Source organism: Eumetopias jubatus, unplaced genomic scaffold (genome assembly GCF_037043125.1).
Source record: "Eumetopias jubatus isolate StellerSeaLion01/CBP00866 unplaced genomic scaffold, mEumJub1_p1.0 scaffold_1, whole genome shotgun sequence".
Lineage (NCBI taxonomy): Eukaryota > Metazoa > Chordata > Mammalia > Carnivora > Otariidae > Eumetopias > Eumetopias jubatus.
The window spans coordinates 185,077,866-185,101,337 of record NW_028274807.1 but is presented as its reverse complement, the minus strand read 5'-3'; the positions used below and the strand labels follow the sequence as shown (position 1 = coordinate 185,101,337).

Sequence of the window (23,472 nt, the reverse complement as noted above, 5' to 3'; positions counted from 1 at the left end):
ATTTGAGTTTTTAATTGGTGGAAACTATTTCTTCAAAGAAATTATGCGTGAAATGCAGATCTATGAATCGGGTCATGTTGGGGAAAATGAGAGTCCACTGAGGCATTCTCTGTGCTGAGGGGCCATGAGGAACTTACTGATCTCTGCAGAGATCAATCTGAAAGCCTCTGGCCTGGTCCACCCCATTAATAACAATGATGGTTAACATTTATGGAGGCTTACACCATGCCCATACTTTGCAAAATGTACTTACGTGCCTCATCCCCTGGACTCTTCCTAATAGTCCTATTGAATTAGTATGACTCAGATGTCCTTTCCACGGATGTGAAAACTGGCCCCAAAAAAGGACAACTAATTTACCTGGCATTATAAGCAAGTACGTGGCAGAGCCAGAACCTGAAAGTCAAGTAATTCACCTTTCGCTATGCTCTATGTCCCACAGTCACTTATGATTCCCTGGACTTAGGGAGTCACTACGCGAGCAAGCCGACTGACCAGTGTTCCAGAACCACCTGGTGAGCTCTTCTGGCTCCACCAACTTTCCACACACCCACCCAGCAGTAAGGTGCCCTAAACTAGCTACTTACAAGGCACAGCATGGCGATAAAGGTTATCCCTTATGGTCTGCTGGAGCTCATGATCAGGAGACCCTTTCTGGAACCGCTGATTGAGGAAATGTCGTAGGTCCTTGTTCAGCTTTCCTCCTGTAGGTAATATATAAAATAGACAGAACACATCAACAACAGGCCTTCCTAGAGACTGAGCAGCTGGAGAGTTGTGTGTGGAAATGCCACCTCAAGCCACTGTAGCCCGCCAACCTTAGTCATTAGGAGGAATGACTTCAGATTTTCTTCTGCAGAGGAAAAAGCAAGCTAGAATGTAATAAAGATAAAACAGCATTGAAATAGCATTAATTTGGGGGTCCCATTTCACATAATACTAGAAGGCTCAAATAACAAAGAATTTAAACTATGCTATTACATTTAAAATATGTGCCATAGACACTTGCAGACACTATTAAAGAGAGAGTAAATGGCTGAAACCATAAAGAGAACAATGTAGCAATAGCTGACAAATTACACAATGTTCTTTGACCAGGGATCCAATTGGTAGAAATGTACCCTATGAGTATACTTGCAAAAGCCTGCACCATCTCCAGTATTGTTTATTGCAGCATTTTTGTAACAGCAAATAAATAAAAAGAAAAACAAAAAACCTGGAAAAAAACCACAAGGGATCAGCTAAGTAAAGCACAGTTCATTCATATAGTAACTACTCCAAGAAAGCTAGATCTGCAGGTGTTGGTGTGAAAGGAAAATATGTAGAGTAGTGCATCGTGTCTGATTCCTTTTGTGTAAAAAGAAATAAAGAAGAGAGATCCTGTTTGCTATCAGGAATCACCACAAAGTTTTAACAACAGTTTCCTTTGGGCAGAAGGACATGAGCTTGGGAAATAAGGGAGAAGATGTTGCTCTTCTTTCTATAGACACATACAGATATATAGATCTTATGATCCTGTGTTGATTTCCAAACACTAGATACATACCATTCTTTCATTAACTATTGTATAAGCAATAGTTACCTGGGTGGGTCTGTGTATTTCTTTGTAATTCTCTACATTAACAAAACAAAACAATAGCTAAAAATATTGTTACAAAAATATGTCATAGAAAGGAGAAGGTAACCAAATGTTCTTTTTAAATCACAAACACAAATTATAGTCTACAGTATCAACACAGAGCTTACAGATTAACTTAGCTAACATTTATTCTTAATGGAGAAAGATGGTTCAGTGACAGCTAAAAATAACAAGACTAAAATCGTCCTTCCATTTTTAGACAAGAAAAAAATTAGGTAAGAGCATTTCTAGCCTTAGAGAAACAAAGTAGCAATGCAGTATCTATGTGAGGCACAGAATTCATGTCTTTGGATGATAACTTCCCTATGGTCAAAAAGAATAAATCATGAGGATGACAGTGATGGTTAAGATGATGATATGTCCCATGCAGGGCAGGAAACTACTGATCCTTACTTTAACATTATGTTCAAAACAAGATTCCCTATTACAGATGATCATTTTAGAATAGACTAATAAAACCCAATTTGAACTATTTTATTTGAGATGTATTATACCTCAGGTTTCAATTAATCACAAGGAAAACATATATCTGAGTCAAGCTTAGGTCATTTAATAAATATTCAATTACTCACCAAGCATTTGTTGAATAAAAAAGACATTCACCTATCCACTCATGACCCCCCGCAAAGGGGCATAAAGTTTGAATAATTTACAAAAGAATATATATGATTGGCCACTAACCGTATAAAAAGATAGTCAGTATCATTAATTATCAGAGAAAGGCAAATGAAAGCCACAGTGAGATCCCACTACATACCTACTAGAATGGCCAAAATTTGAAAGACTGCCAGTATCAAGTGTTAGCAAGATTGTAGAACAAAAGGAACTCTTACACACTGTCAGTGGGCATATAAAATGGTTCATTCTCTTGGGAAAAGAATTTGGCAGTATCTTATAAAGTTAAACCTTCACTAACCAAATGGCCCAGCATTTCCACTCTTATTTATGCAAGAGAAATGAAAATAAGTGCATACACACACACAAACCTGTAGATGAATCTTCACAGCAACTTTATTCACTATATAATAGTCCAAACTTGGGAACAACCCAAATGTCCATCAACAGATAAATGGGTAAGCAAACTACTATATTCAAATAGGATGCAACACAACAATTAACAGGAACAAACTACTAATACATACAGTAATATTTATGCATCTGAAACACATAATGCTGAGCAAAAGAAGCTAGACACAAAAAGCAACATTCTGTATGATTCCATTTATATAGAGAGTTTTAGAACAATCTAAACTATAGTGAGAAATAGCAGTTCCATGGTTACCTGGGGCTGGGATTAGGCAGAGACTAACTGCAAGGTGCACAAGGGAATAAGATCTATGGCGAGTACCCATGTCAATTTTCTGGCTTTGCAACTGTACTATACTTATGTAACGGGTTATCATTGAGGGGAAACTGGGTGAAGGGTACAGGGGATCTTTGTACTATTTTTTACACCTTCTTGAGAGTCTAAAATGATTTCAACATAAAACATTTCTTAAAAAGGGGAGCACAAGGGAAGTTTGTGAAGTGGATGCCAATATAGAAAATCTTAATTGTGACAGTGACAATAGTGGCTTATACATTTATCAAAACTTATGGAACTGTGTGTATGGGCATGCAATTTATAGTATGTATATTACACTTAGAAAATTGATTTCAAAGGTTTAAGAATATACACATAATTACTGAATGACTATGTGATAGGCACTGTTCTAAATGCTTAATTCTCAAATTCCCCTTGGAGAGATGAACAGAAAGAAAAATAGAGTAAATCTTGGTAGTTAAGACCAAGGCTTTGGGTTTAAAGCCTGACTCCACTATTTATTAGCTGGCGAACCCAAGCATGTTGCTTAATCTCTGAACCTTATCTGCAAAAATAGAGCACTGCAAACACAGTAACTCTGCTACAAAATTGTCAAGAGGATTAAATGAGGTTCCAACGGTGCCTGGCACAGAGAAAGCACCCAATGAAAGATGGGAATTGTCATGACAATGCAGAGGGGACAACTGTTGAGGTGAGAGGGAAAGAGCTGAGGTTAGTTCAAAGATGGGCTGTTACTCTTTTTTAAAATGCACAAAACATAAAACCCAGTCTATTACTTAGAAATAGCTATAAACAAAATACAGGCATAGGGAAATTTGGATTAAAGGATATTTCTAGGGTTTCTGGAAAGGAATAAAATTCTACTTGTGGGGGGCACCTGGGTGGCTCAGTCAGTTAAGTGTCCACCTTTGGCTCAGGACATGATCCTGGGGTCCCCAGGTCCAGCTCCCTGCTCAGTGGGGAGTCTGCTTCCCCCTCTCCCTCTACTCCTCCCCCTGCAGCTCCCCCTGCTTCTGCTCTCTTGCTAGCTCACTCTATCAAATAAATAAATAAAATCTTAAAAAAAAAAAAGCTCTACTTCTTCTAAAATTATCTGGACATACATAAATTGGTTAGCATTTAGTGCATCCTTAATATATTTTTGGCACTGTGCTGGAGTTGAAATGAAACCAACTGGTAAATCACTGATACTTAATAGCCACACCTGTCAACTCTATCTCTAGGTATAAGGTACCCTGGAATTTGACCAAAAGGATAACAATGTTTACCAGCAAAATCTTCATTGTTTAGGACCTAGAGTTTATATACCCCTTAGGAGACCACACCTGTAGACATTAGAAAGACACTGAGCCATGAGTAGAAAAGATGTTATGGGATCCAAATGTACTGTTTGAGTCAAAAGAAAATCCCAAAGAAGATTCAGGATACAGTATCTCTTTTTCCTATATAGAACGCAGGTTTACACATTCTTTTTTTTTTTTAAGATTTTATTTATTTATTTGACAGAGAGAGAGAGAGAGCACAAGTAGGGGGAGCTGCAGACAGAGGGAGAGGGAGAAGCAGGCTCCCGCCTGAGCAAGGAGCCCAACATGGGGCTCTCGATCCCAGGACCCTGGGATCACGACCTGAGCCGAAAGCAGACTCTTAACTGACTGAGCGACCCAGGCATCCCAGGTTTACACATTCCTATGGATCACCAGCAGGTACCTATCAAGATAAACCAAGGGCTTATAGATTGGAAGGCATTCTTAAGACATATAGACACTCTTGGTTTACACTTGAGCTTTACCGTGAAACTAGCCAAGCTAGCTAAAGTTTATGATCATCGAACTAAAACTGCAGATGTGCAAAAGGGCAGGGTTAACGATGCTGGTGGTTAACATTTACTCTGTGTTCCGTGACATTTGTAAGCGAAAAGCCTCAACCTTCCCATTACATTAAGAATACTGTACTTTTTGGCATCTAATCTCAAATTAATTGCCAATTATTCAGGGGATATGTCTATAAATCTTCTCCTAATTGTCAAGGCAGTGAGCCAATGAAATAATAAATTGCTAGAGAGAGAGTTTGTCATAGCATCTTAGCTTTCTTTGAAATCCAAAATTTATTTTGCAAATGGAAAAGAAAACATAGGTCAGAAATACATTGAACTTTTTCCTAGAAAAGGATTCAGAGTTTATTTTAAGATAATTTTATAATTTCAGTGACAAAAATGGAGCTGACTCTCTGTCCTGGATTTGCCATTATATTTTCATATCAATGTATCCAAAACTGTCGGTTTTAAATTTACAACAATGTATCTCTGCTTTTTCCATTCACATTAGTTTACAGAAATTTAACCATGTCAACTGATGTAACCTTTCGTAATTATTTTAAATGTGGTATAATATTCCATTTAAAAAATACAATACTTATGTATCCCTTGTAGAAAATTAGGCTATTTCCAATGTTGTAGTCAATAGAATAATGCTATAATAAATGCCATTGTAGTTTTTTTCTTTTCAAATGTGTATATGTACAGGAAAAAACATAGTATATAAGTGGTTCAGTACTACCCATAGTTCCAGGCATCATTCCAGGCATCACTAGGGCTAGTCTTGGAACGTATCCCCCACAGATAAGGGGGGACTATAGTACTAGTAACAGTGAGCATTCTATTATATATATATATATATATATATATATATAATATACACACATATCTCAAATATATATTTCATATGTGTCCTTTACATTTATTTTTTCTTTTACGTTTCCTCTTCTGTAACTTGCCTATTCGTACTCATATATTCATTGTGCATTTCCCTAGTGGGCCATCTTGTTATTTTTGGAAAGATGTTCTTTATATATTCTGGATATGATTCCTTTATCAGTTACTTAAGTTGCAAATTTTGCTTGTTATTCCTGAAACATGAAATGATCCCTTAAACATAATTGTATAGTTTTTCCAAACACTCCCACTCACATGCTAGACAGTTTTCTGCCAATTCAACTAGAAGCATCATTTTCAAAGTGATGGGTTATGAGAGGACTCTGCTTGGTCTGATCTCTATCTCCTAGCGTACAGATCCTAAGGGAGAACCCTAGTCAACAGAAATAATCTTCACAGTCAAGAACTAGGTTTCCAGAGATATCACTTTTGAGTCCTCTTGCTTCATCCATTTCTAACTGAGGAGGCAAAACGTAACTCTCTCTGTGTCGCATAAGCTCCAGAACACCTACCTCTAGAAGGTAGAAGAATAGTGTTTCATTACAACTAGAATTTAGATTTTAATACGTTTCAAATTTTCAATGCCGAGGAAAACTTGCACAAGGATATTACACTAATCACACTTCCAGGTGATAATGCCTTAGCACACAATTTCTTCAAGGAATGATTATAGTTGTAGGAAAGATATATTTATTAAGGCAACACAAATGGTTTGTACTGCAGTGAGCTATTACAGCAAAAAGATCTGTGTCTTTTCAGCAGTTTGCATTTATAAAGGATAGGGCTTTTTGTTAAAAAAAAACACAAAATTATAAATTGAAATACATATTAGCTAGTTTTATTGTCACTTAAACTTACAATCTGAAATATATTTAATGAGTTTTGTCTGAAAAAGATTTTGCTATTCGTTTCGTTCTAATACAGTTTTCCTAACACTTTTTTTTACTATACAAATAATCTAACTTATGGGGGAGATAGTATTTAATGGGTCCAGAGTTTCCGCTGGAGAAGATGAAGAGGTTCTGGAGGTGGATGGTGATGATGGTTGCATAACAATGTGAATATACTTAATACCACTGAACTGTGCACTTAACATGCTTAAAATGATAAATTTTATGTTATATATATTTTACCACAATAAAAAGGGTCATATAGATTAATTACAAGATTTGAAAAATACACAAAAGTACGACAAAGAAAATTAAAAATAAGCTATAACTTCATTGGTATCACCATTAACATGCTGGTGCTGTGTGCCTGTGTACACACACGTACATATACACACAGATACACTTATAATACATCCACACGTTTGAGGAGCCAGGAAATCTGTGTGCCCTGAAGAGACAGCCTGACAACACAGAGCTCCTGAACAGGAACTGACATGCATGTTTTAGGAAAAATGAACAGGGCTGGCCCCTAGGCAGAGGTCACTGTTAAGATGAGAAGTAAAGGAAGAAAAGAAGCAAGTAGGCTCTGCAAAGTGTGGGGTAACCAGCATTCTAGGCAGAGGACACCACAGGTGCCAATGTCTGGAAATCAAAAAGGCTGGCGTGTTAGAGAAAGAGCATGGAGCTTGGACAGGGGTGGCACACAGTGAGGCTAAAAAGAGAAGCTGGGGCAGATCATTCTGTGCCTTGCAGGCCATGATAAGGAGTTTGCATTTTATTCTAAGCTCAGTAGGCATGCACTGAAGGGATGTCAGTCAGGGAGGTAAAGAAGGCCTAGTGTAAATTTTAAGATTCCTTTTACAGCTGTGTAGTGGGTCAGGACAGAGAGCGGTGACTGGGTGCAGCCAATGTTGCTGATCACACAAGACCAGAAGTGGCCTGGACAAAGGAAATGGATGAGAAGATGAAGGGCGGGGGGCGGGGAGGGGGAGCAGGGACGGGGGAAGGAGATGTGATTTAAAGCTGGAACTGACAGGGCTTATTCGAGTGATGGAGGAAGATAACCACATGCAGAGAGGACTCAAAAGTGACTGCAGCATCTGGGTTTACCTGCTGATGACCATGTTAGAGTAGAATACAAATTCCATCAGATACCTGTTAAATATGAGATGCAGAGTATCGTGCCCTATATGTGGATTTATATCCAAATGTTCTAACAGATAATTCATAAGCATCTCCAATATACGAGCAGTGCTCAAAAAGTTTTAATAATACATAATATTTCATCGTCTCATTCCACCACAACCTATTAACTATTACCAATTAGTAAGCATATGAATTGTTTCTACTATGATTATCCTTCTTGGATAAGATCTATCTGTATTTGATTATTTTCTCACAATCCTTACAGTGGAAATACTAGGACAAAAAGCTTACAAATGATACAAATTCTCGCCCAAAAGACTTAGCAGCTTCCCTTTATCTAGCTTCATTTTAAATGGCTCCAAAGTAGCAAAGTGAATTCATCATCATATTACCAGTTTCATGTTATCAGACATTGGGATGTCTTTCCTTTTAAAAAAATGATTATAAACAATGCTGTAATGGAAAATCTTGAATATGTATGTTTGCTGAATCTACTAGAAGCAGAATTACTAGAATAATGAACATGAACATTACTTTAAAGATTCTTCATACATATTGACAAACCGCTATAAAGGCTTTTACTCAAGTCTAGATGAAGTACCATATCACTCATCTGACAATTACAGTGTCAAAATGAAGATCACTTTTCCCCTTTTAAGAATGGGTTTTTGTTTTTGTTGTTGTTGTTGTTGTTTAAATAATCTCCATGCCCTACTTGGGGCTCGAACTCACAGCCCTGAGATCAAGAGTCACATGCTCTATTGACTGAACTAGCCAGACATCTTTAAGTACAGATTTTCAAAAATTTTCCACCCATAATTTAAACAAATGCCAACACTATATTATACAAGCAACATGGATGGCAAAAAATGTTTCTTTTCATTTTGAGAAACTACTGGTTGCAATGAGAAAATTTATGTGGAGAATGGCCTGTGGTGAAATAATGGATGAATTTCATTATCATATATATTTAAGTAAAATGAAGAAATAAACAAAAGCCTTTGCTTCTAAACACACAGAGACTGAGAACACTCCGTGTGCCAGTTCTCACAGAATTACTTCCAAGCCTGCTTCTCCCAAATGACATGCAAGCATTGGTCACAATCGAGGATCAGCAAAATTTTTCTATAGAGTGCCAAGAGTCAGAGAGTACATATTTTCCACCTTTAGGAGCACCTCCAGACTCTGTCCAACTGCTCAAGTTTGCCTCTATAGTATAAAAGCAGCCATAGATTATATGTAAAGAAGGTTTTTTTCCAATAAAACTTTATTTACAAAAAAAGGCGGCACATGTGGCCCACTGACCACAGTCTGCTAACTCCTCACCTAGATGCTGGCCCTACTGTCCAGGTGAGCAAGTCTCCTTATATAATTCTTAAGGTAGAGGGTATTCATTGTCTCCAAGCTGCATTACCCAGAAACCTGAATTTCTGGGCTCCACCCAAAACTTACTGAATTAGAAACTCTAAGGGTCCAGTTGAATCTATGTTTTAACAAACCTTCCAGGTGATTCTAAGACATGCTGACATTTGTGACCGAATGGTCACTAAGCCAAAGCAAAGCCCCCCCCAAGAAAGCGTGGGGAACTAGGCTCTGAAAATGAGCCTATTTCCCTATTTGTCACCAATCGTCCCCATCTCTCTGCAAACTGCCAAGTGCTGCCAGTCCTCCTGGGCTAATAATAACGCCTTATAATAACAAGCGCAGCGCAAATGACTCCAGGCAGGTGGGATGTCATCAGACATGCAGAGATGGAATCCATCCCCCTAGTGGCACAAAGACAGTTGCTCTTTCAGTCACGTTTCTGTAGAACGTAAAAAAAATAATAATAATAAATAAATAAATAAATAAATAAATAAATAAATAAATAAAAGAAAGGAAAGGAAAGGAAAGAAAAGGAAAAAAGAGGCTGCAGGATAGATTTATGTATGCTGATGAAGCTCTATAAACTACTATTTACACAGCACAAAACATTTTGCTCACACTTCAGGGCATCCACTTTATTATTATTTCCTGCCTGTCTTCTGTCTTCTTTTTCTCCTGGTGAATCTTATTATAACAAATTTCATCCCACAGTGAGAAGAGACTTGAATTAAGCATGGAAAGAAAAGCACGGTTTAAATTCCATCATCTCTATTTTTTCATTATTTCCAGCCTTTTGTGCTTCTTATATATATATTTTTTTCAGTTCAACTCATGTAGTAGGATAACATCTGTTCAGGAAAAAAAAATAACGGTTTACATAGGGAAAGGCAAAAGACAATATTGCTCTGTTGGCAAAGTCATGGAGCTGATAGGAGCTTACGGCCCACTGTACTCAACAACAAGGCTAAAGTCAGATGTCTCTATACTCAGAACCTTGAGTGGAACCTGAAGACATGCGTGTGTCCTTCACGAAGACACTAAATTCTTTTTTTTAAAGATTTTATTTTTAAGTCATCTCTACACCCAATTTGCAACTTGAACTCATGACCCCAGATCAAGGATCAAGAGTCGCATGCTCTTCTGACAGAGCCAGCCGGGCACCCCAAGAAGACACTAAATTCTTAAAAAGACACCCCACTGAGATCTAACAGAACTCTCTTCCAGTGGACCCACTGGACTCCAGTGATGACAGCGAGCATTTATTGATCACTTTCAGCAGGCCAAATACAGTGCTAAGTCATAACTTTACAATCCTCGCCCCAACCCAGCGAGGTTGGTTCTTTCTCCAATCCCATTTTACAGGAGAATAAACTGAGGTTCCCAGACCGCCCCATCACTCAGGTAATTAGGCACAAAGGAAATATAGGTAAATGTAGAGAGATGAAATAGAAACACAAGATGTTAACAGCTGGTGGGTTATGGTCAGTCATGGCATACCTTATGCTGTTTATTCAATGGCAATTTGGGTTTGATATTTTCCAAAACAAAAAAAGAGTAAAATAAAATGATTATGTTTAAAGCAGTTATACGCACCATGCCACTAGAAGACATTTATGTGAATCTCAATCTAAAAACCAAAGACTGACTTCCCATCTGAACAGTCACATAGTACAGTTGTCCCAACACCCTCTCGATGTTTAACAGCATCAGCAGTGTGTAGGAACCAAGAAAGTGACATCTGAACAGCACTGACTTCCAGGGAGTCGGAGCAAAGTTCCTTCCCAGGAACCAGCACCTGTCCTCCTGCCTCTCAGGACACTGTTGACAAGTGAGGTATTTTAAATGCTTTTATGCAAATGCAAACTGAGATCCCATTGGCATCCCACAGCCTGGGACACCCATCATAATTAACACAGCTGTGCCCCTGCCCTGCAAGCCTTGGCCCAATTTAGTCTCAGACAGGAATGCACAATCTGGGGCACAGACTATATCCTAATATACACTGACATCATTCATGCAACAGTAGGCTGGGGCCAGAGTTCCAGGGGTTCTGCCCTATATATTAAGAAATCTCATAGAAACAGGATTACAGTTGAGCATGCCACTCCAATTTCTGTGGGATCAGGAGAACAGAGACCAGCAACATCCTGTCATTTGATGGATCTGAAAAAGGTGAGACCATTTCTCATAAGCAAAGCATCTGTATGACTATTCTTTGCACAGCACCCCTCTTTAAATATTTTTCAAAGCTGCAGACAAAAGAGAGAATCACCAGTATATGGCCGGAGAGAGGTGAGAATGGAAAGGAAAACATGTCAGGCATCACTAGGATTTTAGCATAGAGGTAGGCAAAATTTTTCTCTAGGGTCAGATAGTAACTATTTCAGGCTTTGCAGGTTGTAAGGCCTATACTCCAACTCCTCTGCTTTTTTAGTAGGATATCAGTGCTAGACAATAAGTAAAGGACTGCATAGCTGTGTTCTAATAAAGCTTCATTACAAAAACAAGCGGCGGGCTAGATTTGGCCCCTAGCTGTAGTTTGCCACTCCCTCTTCGAGAAGATTATGTCTCTCTCATAAAACATGTTATATTCTCTAAGATTGTCAGAGGTGTACAGGTTTACGCACCTGAGTGTGTGCAGGTAGCTCTGGGTGTGTGAACTGTTCCCTTAGAAAAGGAGCAGGAAGGTAAGCCACAGGTCTGCCACTGATGGGGCTTTCACAAAAATACTCAACAGGTGAAAAATATCCATCCCCACATCCTCTATAAAGTAGAATTAATTGCACATGTTTAAAGACCTGGCTAGCCTTCAGAGAAATTTATCAAGTGACTCCTGGGATAAAATCTGTTACTGGCATCAATCTCCAGTTTATACAAATATACAGGATAGAAAAATGCATGTATTATAAACACAGATTTCCCTTTGATGATTGTAAATTTCATGGCTTATCCTAAATTACTTTTCTGAACATTATCTCATTCAATCCTTATACAAGCCAGTGGGAAAGGTGGTATCATTCCCACTTTAAAACACATGAGGAGGGGCGCCGGGTGGGTCAGTTGGTTAAGTGACTGCCTTCGGCTCAGGTCATGATCCTGGAGTCCCAGGATCGAGTCCCGCATTGGGCTCCCTGCTCGGCAGGGAGTCTGCTTCTCCCTCTGACCCTCCCCCCTCTCATGCTCTCTCTATCTCATTCTCTCTCTCAAATAAATAAATAAAATCTTTAAAAAAACACACACACACACGAGGAAAGACTTCTGGTGCAGGATTAGAACCAGATGTTCTAATGCCAAAGTTCTACACTTTCCCCTCTCCACCTTTGTGACTCTAAACAAGGTGCTCATCCGGGACATGAGCATTCATACACATTTCCCATCCAGGAAATGAATGAAATGAGCTCATTCACTCATTTCACAAAGAGTGAAACTTTGTTTTATTAGAACTGTATACTGAGAGGTGCCTGGGTGGCTCAGTCGGTTAAGCATCTGACTCTTGATTTCGGCTCAGGTCATGATCACAGGGTCCTGAGACGCAGCCCTGAGTCAGGCTCTGTGTTCAGCAGGGAGTCTGCTCATTCTTCTCCCTCTGCCTCCCACCCACACCCCAGCCCCGCCCCGCATGCACGCGCTCTCTGGTATTCTTCACAACTGTCAACTGTCAAGGCCATGGAAAAACAATGAAAGATTAAGAACCTGGCACAGACTAGAGGAGTCTAAGACATGGCAACTAAAGGTAACATAATATCCTGCACAGGATTCAGGGTCATAGAGGACACTCGTGGGGGGTAAAAAAAAAAAAGCAAACTGGTGAAATCTGAGTTAAAACTGGAGTTAATGGTAATGTACCAATGTTAACTTATTTTTGACAAATGGACCATGGTTATACAAGATATTAGCCTTAGGGAAAATTCCATGAGATTCAGGAACTCTCTGTACTATCTTTGCAAACTTTTTGCATCTAAAATATTCCAAAATGGAGTTTATTTATTAAAAACGTATACAATATACCATTATGAATGTGGCTATGTGCATGGCTCTTGGCTATTTTATGTTGCAAATCCACTAAGGTAAGAATTTTTACAGAGACTTCCGTGTCTGGGTTAACCACAGCTCCCATTTTCAGAACGTGGTACATAGCAGACCTGGTTAAAAAGTATTTGGAAACATTTTTACTTCACGGGCTGGTTGTCAGAGATTTTTAATCTCCATAATTCCATAAGCAATGAGCACTTTCACACTCGACTATTTTCATTCCATCTCACTGTAGTCTTTCAGCTGTTATTCAAAAGTGATTATAAATAATGGGGCTATAAAAGCCATTCACTAATTAGGACACTCACTGGCCATATGCCCCCCTCGACAACGGAAGGTGATTTATGTAAGGCAAGCCCATCACATCTGCCGGCCTCTCTGGTCGCACATCAATGTTGCTCTTAATGGCCATCTTTTTCTTGACTAGAAAACAGACTGACAAGCCAAAGTTTTTGAGAGTTTTAAGTTTTATATGCCAGGAAAGAAAAACAAACTCAATAAACCATTTCCTGCCTTGCCATTTCAAACATCCAGAGAACAAGGGGGAAAGCACAGAACACAAACTAGATCGGGTCAAAGTCTCGGCCATTGTCATAGAATGCAAAAGACCTAATGAAATCCAGGGACAAAAGACTTAGCCAACCAAATCTCATCCACTCAACTCATAAGACATAACTCATATAGTACACAAGCTTCAGCCTATTTAGTATTCATCAAATGTTCCTGAACAGGAGTACCACTAGCATCGTGGCCAACACAATTTTTTGTTGGTGGGGTTTGCCCTCTGGACATCAGCATCCCTGTTCTTGGCAGTTCACAGATAAATACATGAAGTTTTCCCCAGTCACTGTACCAACCCAGGTAGGAGAGTCCCACCCCAGGGAGAATAGGTAAATGAATAGCAATCAGGAACAGTTAGTTCATGCTTAATGTGGAATTTTTTTCCATTTAGATCCAAGAGCAGATTAGAAAAGAATATTGTAAAAGGGCCCATATTGGGGATGGTTGCAAACTGCTAAGATTATCTGTGCTATATGCACATGCTTACATAAACATACATGTCTTCTAGGATAGTAAACATACATGTCTTCCAGGATACTAAACATACATATCTTCTAGGATAGTAAACATACATGTCTTCCAGGATAGTAAACATACATGTCTTCTAGGATAGTAAATATACATGTCTTCTAGGATAGGGCTGCTCACCAAGTGGCAGCAGAGCTCAGTGCTGCAATCAGAGGTTTGAGCTCATCTTCAGCCGGGCTCAGCAGAGGCCTCTCTGACAACTGTCACTATAGGAGCCCTCCATCAGTGTCTCTCCCACTGCTTTGCTTTATTGCACTCATATACATATCTTTCCTTGAAATGACTTATTTTCCTTTTTCTTTATTATCTTTTGTCTCCCCCACCATGAGTTTCCTCTGAGAGCTAAGCCCATCTCAGCTTAGAAGAGGAGTTATCATCGACTTAGCACCTTTGGAGATGCAGTGACTAACTTAATTAAAAGATGAAGGATAATACTCATTAAAATTACACAAGTGGTAGCTAAACCAGACCCAGGCAGACAGACGCTCCCATTTTGACTTTGATATTAGTTACCTCTGTGTTCTTGGGCAACTTCCTAAATCACTCAGTCTCAGTTTCCTCATCAAGAAAGTGGGGATAATGAGAGCATCTAGCCAAACAGGGCCGTCCTGAGGAATACATGAGAACACGCAACATAATGCTCCATAAATGTTAGCTACCCTTCACATCATCAACTGACTTGAAAGGGACATATTTCAAAAACACCTTTCATGTAATTCTGTTTGTTCTCAAGGAGAGAAATTTTTTTAAGATTCATGATTACAACTAAATGCATAAAACAAACCAGTGGAACAAGCCAGCCTTCCCATCTTGCTAGACTGCAAACTAATTAAAACCTATGTGTTATCCCCAGATTGCTTGCACACTCCCCCTTCTGTACATAGCACATTGTAGGGCTGAAGGTGTGTGACTTCCAGGTTGGTATGAATGACAACGGAGTACCAAACAGCGGCCCTCCACCAGACATTAGGGAATCTGGAGTTCATTTTTCATTTCACCATTTATTTATATGCTTTTCATATATATATAGTATACTGTTTATTCATTATTTTAATGTGGATTACCCTGATGGCTACTGATGTTAATCATCATACGTTAATGGCACATCTCTTCATTTTGAAGTTTCTATTCACATTGTTTGCCACTTTTGTTTACTAGGTTGTCTTCTTGACATTGACTTGTAAGACTTCCTGAAACATCCGGGATACCAGTCTTCTGTCAGGAATGGATGTTGCAAATATCTTCTCCCAGTCTACGGTGCATCTGTTCACTTTCTTGATGATGTCTTTTGATGAATTGAAGTTTTGATGGTTGATGGAGTCTAATGTAGCCATTTTTATGCAGCTTTTTCTGTATTATTCATTTGTTATAGGTGAGTCAGAAATGGCATGATGAAGTAGAGAGAACTCTGGGCAAGGGTCAGGAGACCCAGATTTGAGACCTAAATCTGGGTCATGTTTGTGTTTGACAAAGTCATTTGTGAGAGTTAATTTCACCTGTCAACTCAATGGGGCCTCTTGGGGTGCCCAAATATTCCATCAGATAGTATCCTGCGTGTTTCTGTGGGAATGCTTTCGGACGAGTTTAACATTTAAATTGATATAATGAGTAGAGCAGATTGCTTTCCCCCATGTGGGTGGGCCTCACCCAATCAGGAGAAGGCTTGAACTTTTAAACAAAGCTGATCCTTCCACAGGTAAGAGGGAATTCCTCGGGGGAGACGAACCATGAGAGATGATGGACTCTGAAAAACAAACTGAGGGTTCTAGAGGGGAGGGGGGGTAGTGGGATGGGTTAGCCTGGTGATGGGTATTGAGGAGGGCACGTTCTGCGTGGAGCACTGGGTGTTATGCACAAACAATGAATCATGGAACACTGCACCAAAAACTAATGATGTAATATATGGTGATTAACATAACAATAAAAAATGCATCGAAAAAAAAAAAAAAAAGAGGGAATTCCTCCCGCCTGAGCCCTGGAGCTAGGGCATCAGCTTTTTCTTGCCTTTGGACTCTAAGGGAAACACTTACTCTTCCTGGGTCTGAAGCCAGCTAACCTCTGGAATGGAACTTACACCATTGGCTCTCCTGGCTGTCAAGCCTTTGGATTCTGACTAGAACTATGCTATCAGCCCTCTTGCATCTCCAGCTTGTCAACTGCAGATCTTGGAACTCGTTAGCCACCATAACTGCACAGGCCAATTTCTTATCAGTCAATCACTCTCTCTCTCTCCAATATATACACCCTATTGCCTTTGTTCTTTAAAGGACCCTGACTACACACCATCTACCTCTTCTACCTCCAACAGAGCATGTTGCATTTTGACAGATTTTTAACAAATGTTGCTAAAGTCTAACAAACTGGCCTAGTTCACAAATCTGTAAATGCAGAGGCTGGATTCAACAATCCCAGAGATCTCTTCCCATTCCAAAAATCTGATACTTCTCTTTGTCCCACCTTTCTAATCCAGCCACACCTTGTCTCTTAGGTGTCCTCCTCCAAAATTAATTTGGCTGAGCCTCTCAGAAACAGTGCCCAAACTTCCTCCTGGCTAATCAACTCAGCAGTCATTCTAACAGGCTCCTGCTACATACAAACCCGGTCTGGCTTGTTTGCCCCCGCTGTGTGGAGCCAACGCTAACAGAGTAGAAACAGTTCCGAAGTCAAGGGTTTACTCACAACAGGGGTTTTAGCAGCTGAATTCTCTCAGTTTCTCCTATAAACACATCACTTACAGACATGCTCAACCCACTTCTAAGATAAACATTTTAAAAAACCGCAATGAAGATGCCAAATGAGCCAATAACCCTAATTACTGACTGCCACTATCAGGCAAGCAAATTCCTGACACGCCACAGTTACCAAAACATGGAAGAGGAATCAACATTTGTCAGATGAACAAACTGAACCATCCCAACACCTCAGCCTCCGGGAGCCTGTGACACCCTCTTTTTCATTGCTTGATTTCAGATCAGTCCTTAGGAGAGGGAAAATTATCTTTAGAAATTAAAGTGACTTTAATTTTGCCATGCCTTTTGAAATGAACCTACACCCTAGAGAGATGCCAAACGACCACTGAGAATTCTTGCCTTATAGTAAGCCTCTATAAAGATTAGGTAATGGGGATGGGAGTGAGAACCCGAAGGGATTCAGTTCGCTGGGCTTCCCTCACAAGGCTCGAACAGCAAAAGCAGAAAGCCACACTCTCCTTGGGTCATTGATGCTCTTTAATAACGGGCAACCAGACAGGCTTATTCAGAATTTAAGTGGTTGCCGGACATTCCTTCAAAAGGAGAGCCTCAAACCTTGCTGAATGTCAGAATCACTTGGGGACACATCTAAAATAATACCAGTGCTCAGCCCCCACATCAGACAAATTGAGTAAGCATCTGTGGGGAGGGACTAGGCATTGCTATTTACTTTTCATTTCCCCTAGTGATCCCAATGTGTAGCCAGGGTTCGAAACCTAACCCACTTCTCTGATCCTGAATTCTCAGGAGACTCACTAATTGTGAGAGTATCTATGCAGAACCTTCTGTTTATAGAGCATGCTCTCAGATCTCCTAAGAGGAAGCACCTTGAGCTTCAAAGTAGAAATGTAAGACTCTGAGCCAGTAGCAGGGTGGGAAGGAAGGAAGAATATCAAGGCAAAAGGGAGGTTTAAAAAAAAACAAAACAAAAAAACTCTAACACCCTCTTAAAGTCACAGCCCTGGGGATTTAAATTGGGTTTCTACCTGCCCTGACTGATGAAGCAAACTCAAATTAGCTGGGTAGAAAATTCATCTCAAAGGATCAGGGGACTCCAGTGACCTGTACTTTGATGGCCCTCGCTGCAGCTCAGCACACTTTTTGCTTTCACACCGATTCTTGAGAGAAGTCGTGAGTTACTTATATTGAGTTTGAAGAACATACATCAAATGGAAAGGGTGGGACAGGGCTAGGGGCACCAAGGTTTCCGCCTAGCTGTGATGGGTGACAAAGAGCAAGGTGAGAAAGGGCGTGCTCACAGCACAAATGCACGGCTTTCCCACACCGATGTCTTCAAAGTGGCACAGACTGACTCCTGAAGTGGAATAAAGCACCAACGCATTTAGAAAGAGCTAGAGATGAAAGAACAAGTAGAAGCCTCCCCCAAATTAAACACAACTCAAATGTGACTGCTGTGACTCGAGTAATTATTCTGTTGATGGATTCCACACTCAAACTAACACTAAACCATGTGCTTCCTTAAAAGGCTTCTTCAAGCACCAGCACCAACTGATACTTTGAGCCACTCCCATATCCTGATCAAGCCCTTCAGTGCTCATAGAAATAACCGATTTCATTTAATGAGATATTATTCCACCACTGGTCAAGGGTACAGGAGCTACCACGATCATGCCTTCTCTCCAAAAGACTCCCAGGGAATGAGTGAAAAGGCTTCAAAAATGTTCCATCACCAAACTGAAAATAATTAAGGCCAGCAGAAAACCCTGTCTTCATTCAGATACCAGAATATTCCATGAAGTGTTTCTTGAGTGGCTTACCTGGACATCTACCCTATCTATAACCTTGATATGTAGGCTTTATTTATATATACTGAACTGTTATCTTAAAAGTTCAAATTCAAAATCAAGTTACCGAAGTAAAGCAATAACACTTTCCTTCCTTTTTCTTGTTAAAAGACGACTAGCTTAACATTTGCTTTTCTCCCCATAATTAGAAAGATTCTGGAAAGAGAAAATGTAGTCAAACAGGCTTGAGCATAAAGTAGCTTAAAAAGAAGACCTATATATAAAAGAATAACAATGAATTAAAGCTCCATCTCTCACTTGATAGGTATTACCTGCCTGAAAATTAAAACACACTTTGTTCTATCTCTAGAGAAGACCTTCTGTTCCAAAATGAGGGTCTAATGTTTGAATTGTGCAAGCCAAATCAGCTTGAAAAAACAGAAGGCTCTGCTAAGCTTTAGCAGAACAAGCCCTAACATAATATGCCAAGGAATACGTTTGACAAAACAGAAGTAGAAAAATATTTTCAAAATCAGTTCTTGGCTTAAATATAGCATTTGGCACTTCAAGTAAACACAGAGAAGAACTAACGTGGTGGTGCCGTGTGACACTCTGAACTACAGCAGGCCAGATGGTGGGGTAGGTTATTCATTTCTCAGCCCCTCACCCTCTTTGCCCATCCATTAGTGACTTCACAGTTCAGGGTCCCTTAGAAGGGCTGGAAAGAGAAGAACTGGATAAACGCGTATAATCAGTTTTGTTAATAATTATTATCTCCTTTAAAACCATGCTGATGGCAAACATCTTATTCCAACTCAACAGCTCTCATTATTAAGTGCTCTGGATTATAGAGCCAAGTCAATGCCTCACCTGTTGTCTATAAAAAGTAAAGGGATAACACTTCTTCTGGGAAGATGGGGCAGCTGTCTGTTTCCCTATTCCTCCCACTAAGTACAACAACAGACCTTGGATGTCATCTAAAAACAAACAAGAAGTCTCTGAAATGTAAACAGAGGAAGGCAGACCAGTTAAGAACCTCAGGACTGACCTTAGCATGGAAATGAGTTCCAGAGGTTTTCTTTATGCCTCATATATCCCAGACCTGGAGCTGAAGAAGCCAACAACCAGTAAGTGATAATAGGTACAAACAAAAAAGTCCAACAAAAGCCTGCTCTTTCTAACTGAAGAACCAGGAAAGAGGTAGACAAGCAAGACAGAAAACTTTTAGACAATAAGTGCTCTACTCCTGCCAAATATCACAGGAAAACAAAACAACAAAAAAACTATGGTTCCACTAACACCCAATCCGAAAATGTCCAAGGTGAAAGCCGAGACTTCTACCTTCTCTACTCTGTGATGGTAGACCCCAGTCTTCCCTCCCTATGCCAGGGTTATGCCAGAGAACACTGAGTACAGAGCTGGAATTTTCAACACCACTGGGCTAAAATGAAGCCTTTCTCCTCCCTACTCCCTCCCTCCCCCATATGTGGAGACCCCATGGGAAGTCACAACTCCTATCCCACACAGCAGTAATAAAAAGCCACTCCCCAAATCAAGTGTCAATGGAAGAAGAAGGAAGACCTTTGACTTCTACTCAGGCCCAGCCATAACAAGGTATCACCCCCATTTCCCCTGCCAAAGCAGTATCAAACCAAACTAAGTGAAACAGAAAGTTTAAGTTAAGATTCTGAGTCTGATGACAAAATATCCAAAATCCAGATTTTAATTGAAAATCCCTCATCATAACAGGCGCCCAAAAAATCTCAATAAGAATGAAAAAGATAATAGGGGCCCCTGGGTGGCTCAGTCGGTTATGCCTTCGGCTCAGGTCATGATCCCAGGGTCCCAGGATCCAGCCCCCTGCTGGGCAGGGAGGCTGCTTTTCTTCCCTCTGCCACTCCCCCTGCTTGTGCTCTCTCTCTCTGTCAAATAAATAAATAAACTCTTAAAAAAAAAAGAATGAATGAAAAAGATAATAGAGACACCAACACTGAGATGACAGAGATGTCAGAATCATCTGACAAAGATTTAAAAGCATTCATTATAAAAATCACTCAAGAACCAATTACAAATACACCTTAGTCAAATGAAAAACTATAAAGTCTCAACAAATTGGTAAAAGATAGAAAGGTAAGACAAATAAAAATTTTAAAAGTATAAATTACAATCAATTAATAGACTCAACAGCATAATGGAGGAGGGATACAGGAAAGAATCAATCAACTAGAAGGTAAAACATTAGAAATTATCCAATCTGAAAAAGAGACAAAATGACTGGAAAAAAATAAACAGGGCCTAGGGAACCTGTGGGATTCTAACAAGAAATCTCACATTTGCAACACTGGAGTCCTGACAAAAAGGAGAAAGAGGGCAGGGATTAAAACTTACTTATGAAATAATGACTGAAAATCTCCCCAATTTAGCGAAACACATAAATGCACAGATTCAAGAAGGTGAGCAAACCCAAAAACAGAATAAAGTTTGAAAAATCCACACCAAAACACATCATAATTAAATTTCTGAATACTAAAGGAAAAGCAAAATATTAAAACAAGTCAATGAAATAACACCTTACCTAGAGGAGAAAAATAATTAGAGCGATGTGGATTTTTCATCAGAAACTATGGAAACCAGACAGAGGTACATTTTTCAAGTGCTGGGAAAAAAGAACCCAAAATTCTTTATCAGGTAAAATACACTTCAGAAATGAAGTAGAAATCAAGACATTCTCAGATAAAGGAAAAGTAAAGAGTGTTGACAGCAGATCCAACCTAAAAGGATGGCTATAGAAGTTTCCTAAACAGAAAAGAAGTTATAAAAGGAGAAAGTTTAGAATAAGAGTAAAGAAGAAAAGACAATGGAAAAAGCAAAATTATGGGTGAATAAAATATATTTTCCTGGTCCCCTCGAATTTTCTAAAAGAAAGTATAACACTGTCTGATGTGGGTCTAAGTGTACATGGAGGAAAAATTTAAGACAATATTATTACAAAGAATGTAAATGGAGGTAAAGTTTCAACAATTCATTCACTTGAATGGTAAAATGACAACAGTAGACTGTGATGAGGTATTTTATATTTACATATTTCATATATATGAAAATATATTTTCTATGTATTTTTATATATATACACAAACATATATGAAACATATGTTTGTGTGTGTGTGTGTATATATATATATATAGCAACCAAAGCCTATAAAAAGAGATAGACTCAAAAACATTAGAGATAAATCAAAATAAAATGCTGAAAAATGTTCAGATAACCCTCAGGAAGGCAGGAAAAAGAAAACAAGAGAGAGATCAAATATAATTTTTTTTCCAAATATAAAACTTTTAAGAAGTCAGACTTAAGCTCTAAAATGTCAGTAAGTACATTAAATGTAAATGGTCCAAATATATCCACTGAAAGACAGATGTTAGCAGAGCAGATTAACAAACATAACCTATATTCTGTCTATAAGAACTCACTTCAAATATAATAACATAGGTATGTAAAAAGGGTGTAAAAGGATGGAAAAAAGATATATCATGCAAACATTAATCAAAAGAAATCAAGGCTGTTATATTAATATCACATAAAATAGAATTCAGAGCAAAGAAAGTTAACACAGAGAGAAACATGATAAAGGGGTCAAACCACCATAACAATCCTAAATGTACATGTACCAAACAAAAGTTGTAGGATACATAAAGCAAAAACTGATAGAGCTGAAAGGAGAAAGAAACAAAAGCACAATTACAGTCAGAGACTCCAACATTCCTCTTTCAACAATTTATAGAATTAGACAGAAAACGAGCAAAATACAAAAAAACTCACCTTCAAACACAGGATCAACAGGCATTTATAGAACATCCTACAACAGCAGGATGCACATTCTTTTCAAATGTCCACGGAACATATACCATGATAGGCCATTGTGTGGATGATAAAACAAACCTCAAAATATTTTAAATAACTGAAATTGCAGACTGCATTCTCTAACTCAATGGAATCAAACTCGAAATCTTTAAAAGAAAGATCGAAGAAAACCTCTAAACCCTGAAAACTAACTAACTTACTAACTATATATATCTATAGTTATAGATATATATAGTATATATATATATATATATATATTTTTTTTTAAGTAGGTTCCATGCCCAAAATGGAGCCCAACATGAGGCCTGAACCCACAACTCTTGAGATCAAGACCTGAGCTGAGATCAAAAACAAACTGAGGGTTCTAGAGGGGAGGGGGGTGGGAGGGTGGGTTAGCCTGGTGATGGGTGTTAAAAGAGGGCACGTTCTGCGTGGAGCACTGGGTGTTATATGCAAACAATGAATCATGGAACACTACATCCAAAACTAATGATGTAATGTATGGTGATTAACATAACATAATTAAAAAAAAAAAGAGTGGGACACTTAAACAACTGAGCCACCCAGGCACTCCTAACAATATACTTCTTTTTTTTTTTTTTTAAGAATTTATTTATTTATTTGAGAGAGAGAGAATGAGAGATAGCACGAGAGGGAAGAGGGTCAGAGGGAGAAGCAGACTCCCTGCTGAGCAGGGAGCCCGATGCAGGACTCGATCCCAGGACTCCAGGATCATGACCTGAGCCGAAGGCAGTCGCTTAACCAACTGAGCCACCCAGGCGCCCCTAACAATATACTTCTTAAAAATAAACAAACAAACAAACAAAAAACCCCCCAAAACACCACAGGGGTCAAAGAGAATGTCTCAAGGGAAATAAAATACACTAAACTGATCATAAATAAAAACAGTATGTATCAAA

At 39.0% G+C, this 23,472-nt stretch overlaps 1 protein-coding gene across 6 annotated transcripts in view; it reads right to left on the bottom strand.

Annotated features, from left to right (window-relative positions):
* The window catches only part of MAGI1 (membrane associated guanylate kinase, WW and PDZ domain containing 1), a 607,822-nt gene that overhangs the window by 241,836 nt on the left and 342,514 nt on the right, over window positions 1-23,472 (bottom strand). For all 6 annotated transcript variants that reach the window (XM_088027661.1, XM_028110469.2, XM_028110471.2 and 3 more), the window contains exon 2: window positions 588-704. In XM_088027661.1, the coding sequence (XP_087883787.1) occupies window positions 588-704 (117 nt within the window). The remainder of the gene's footprint in view (window positions 1-587; window positions 705-23,472) is intronic.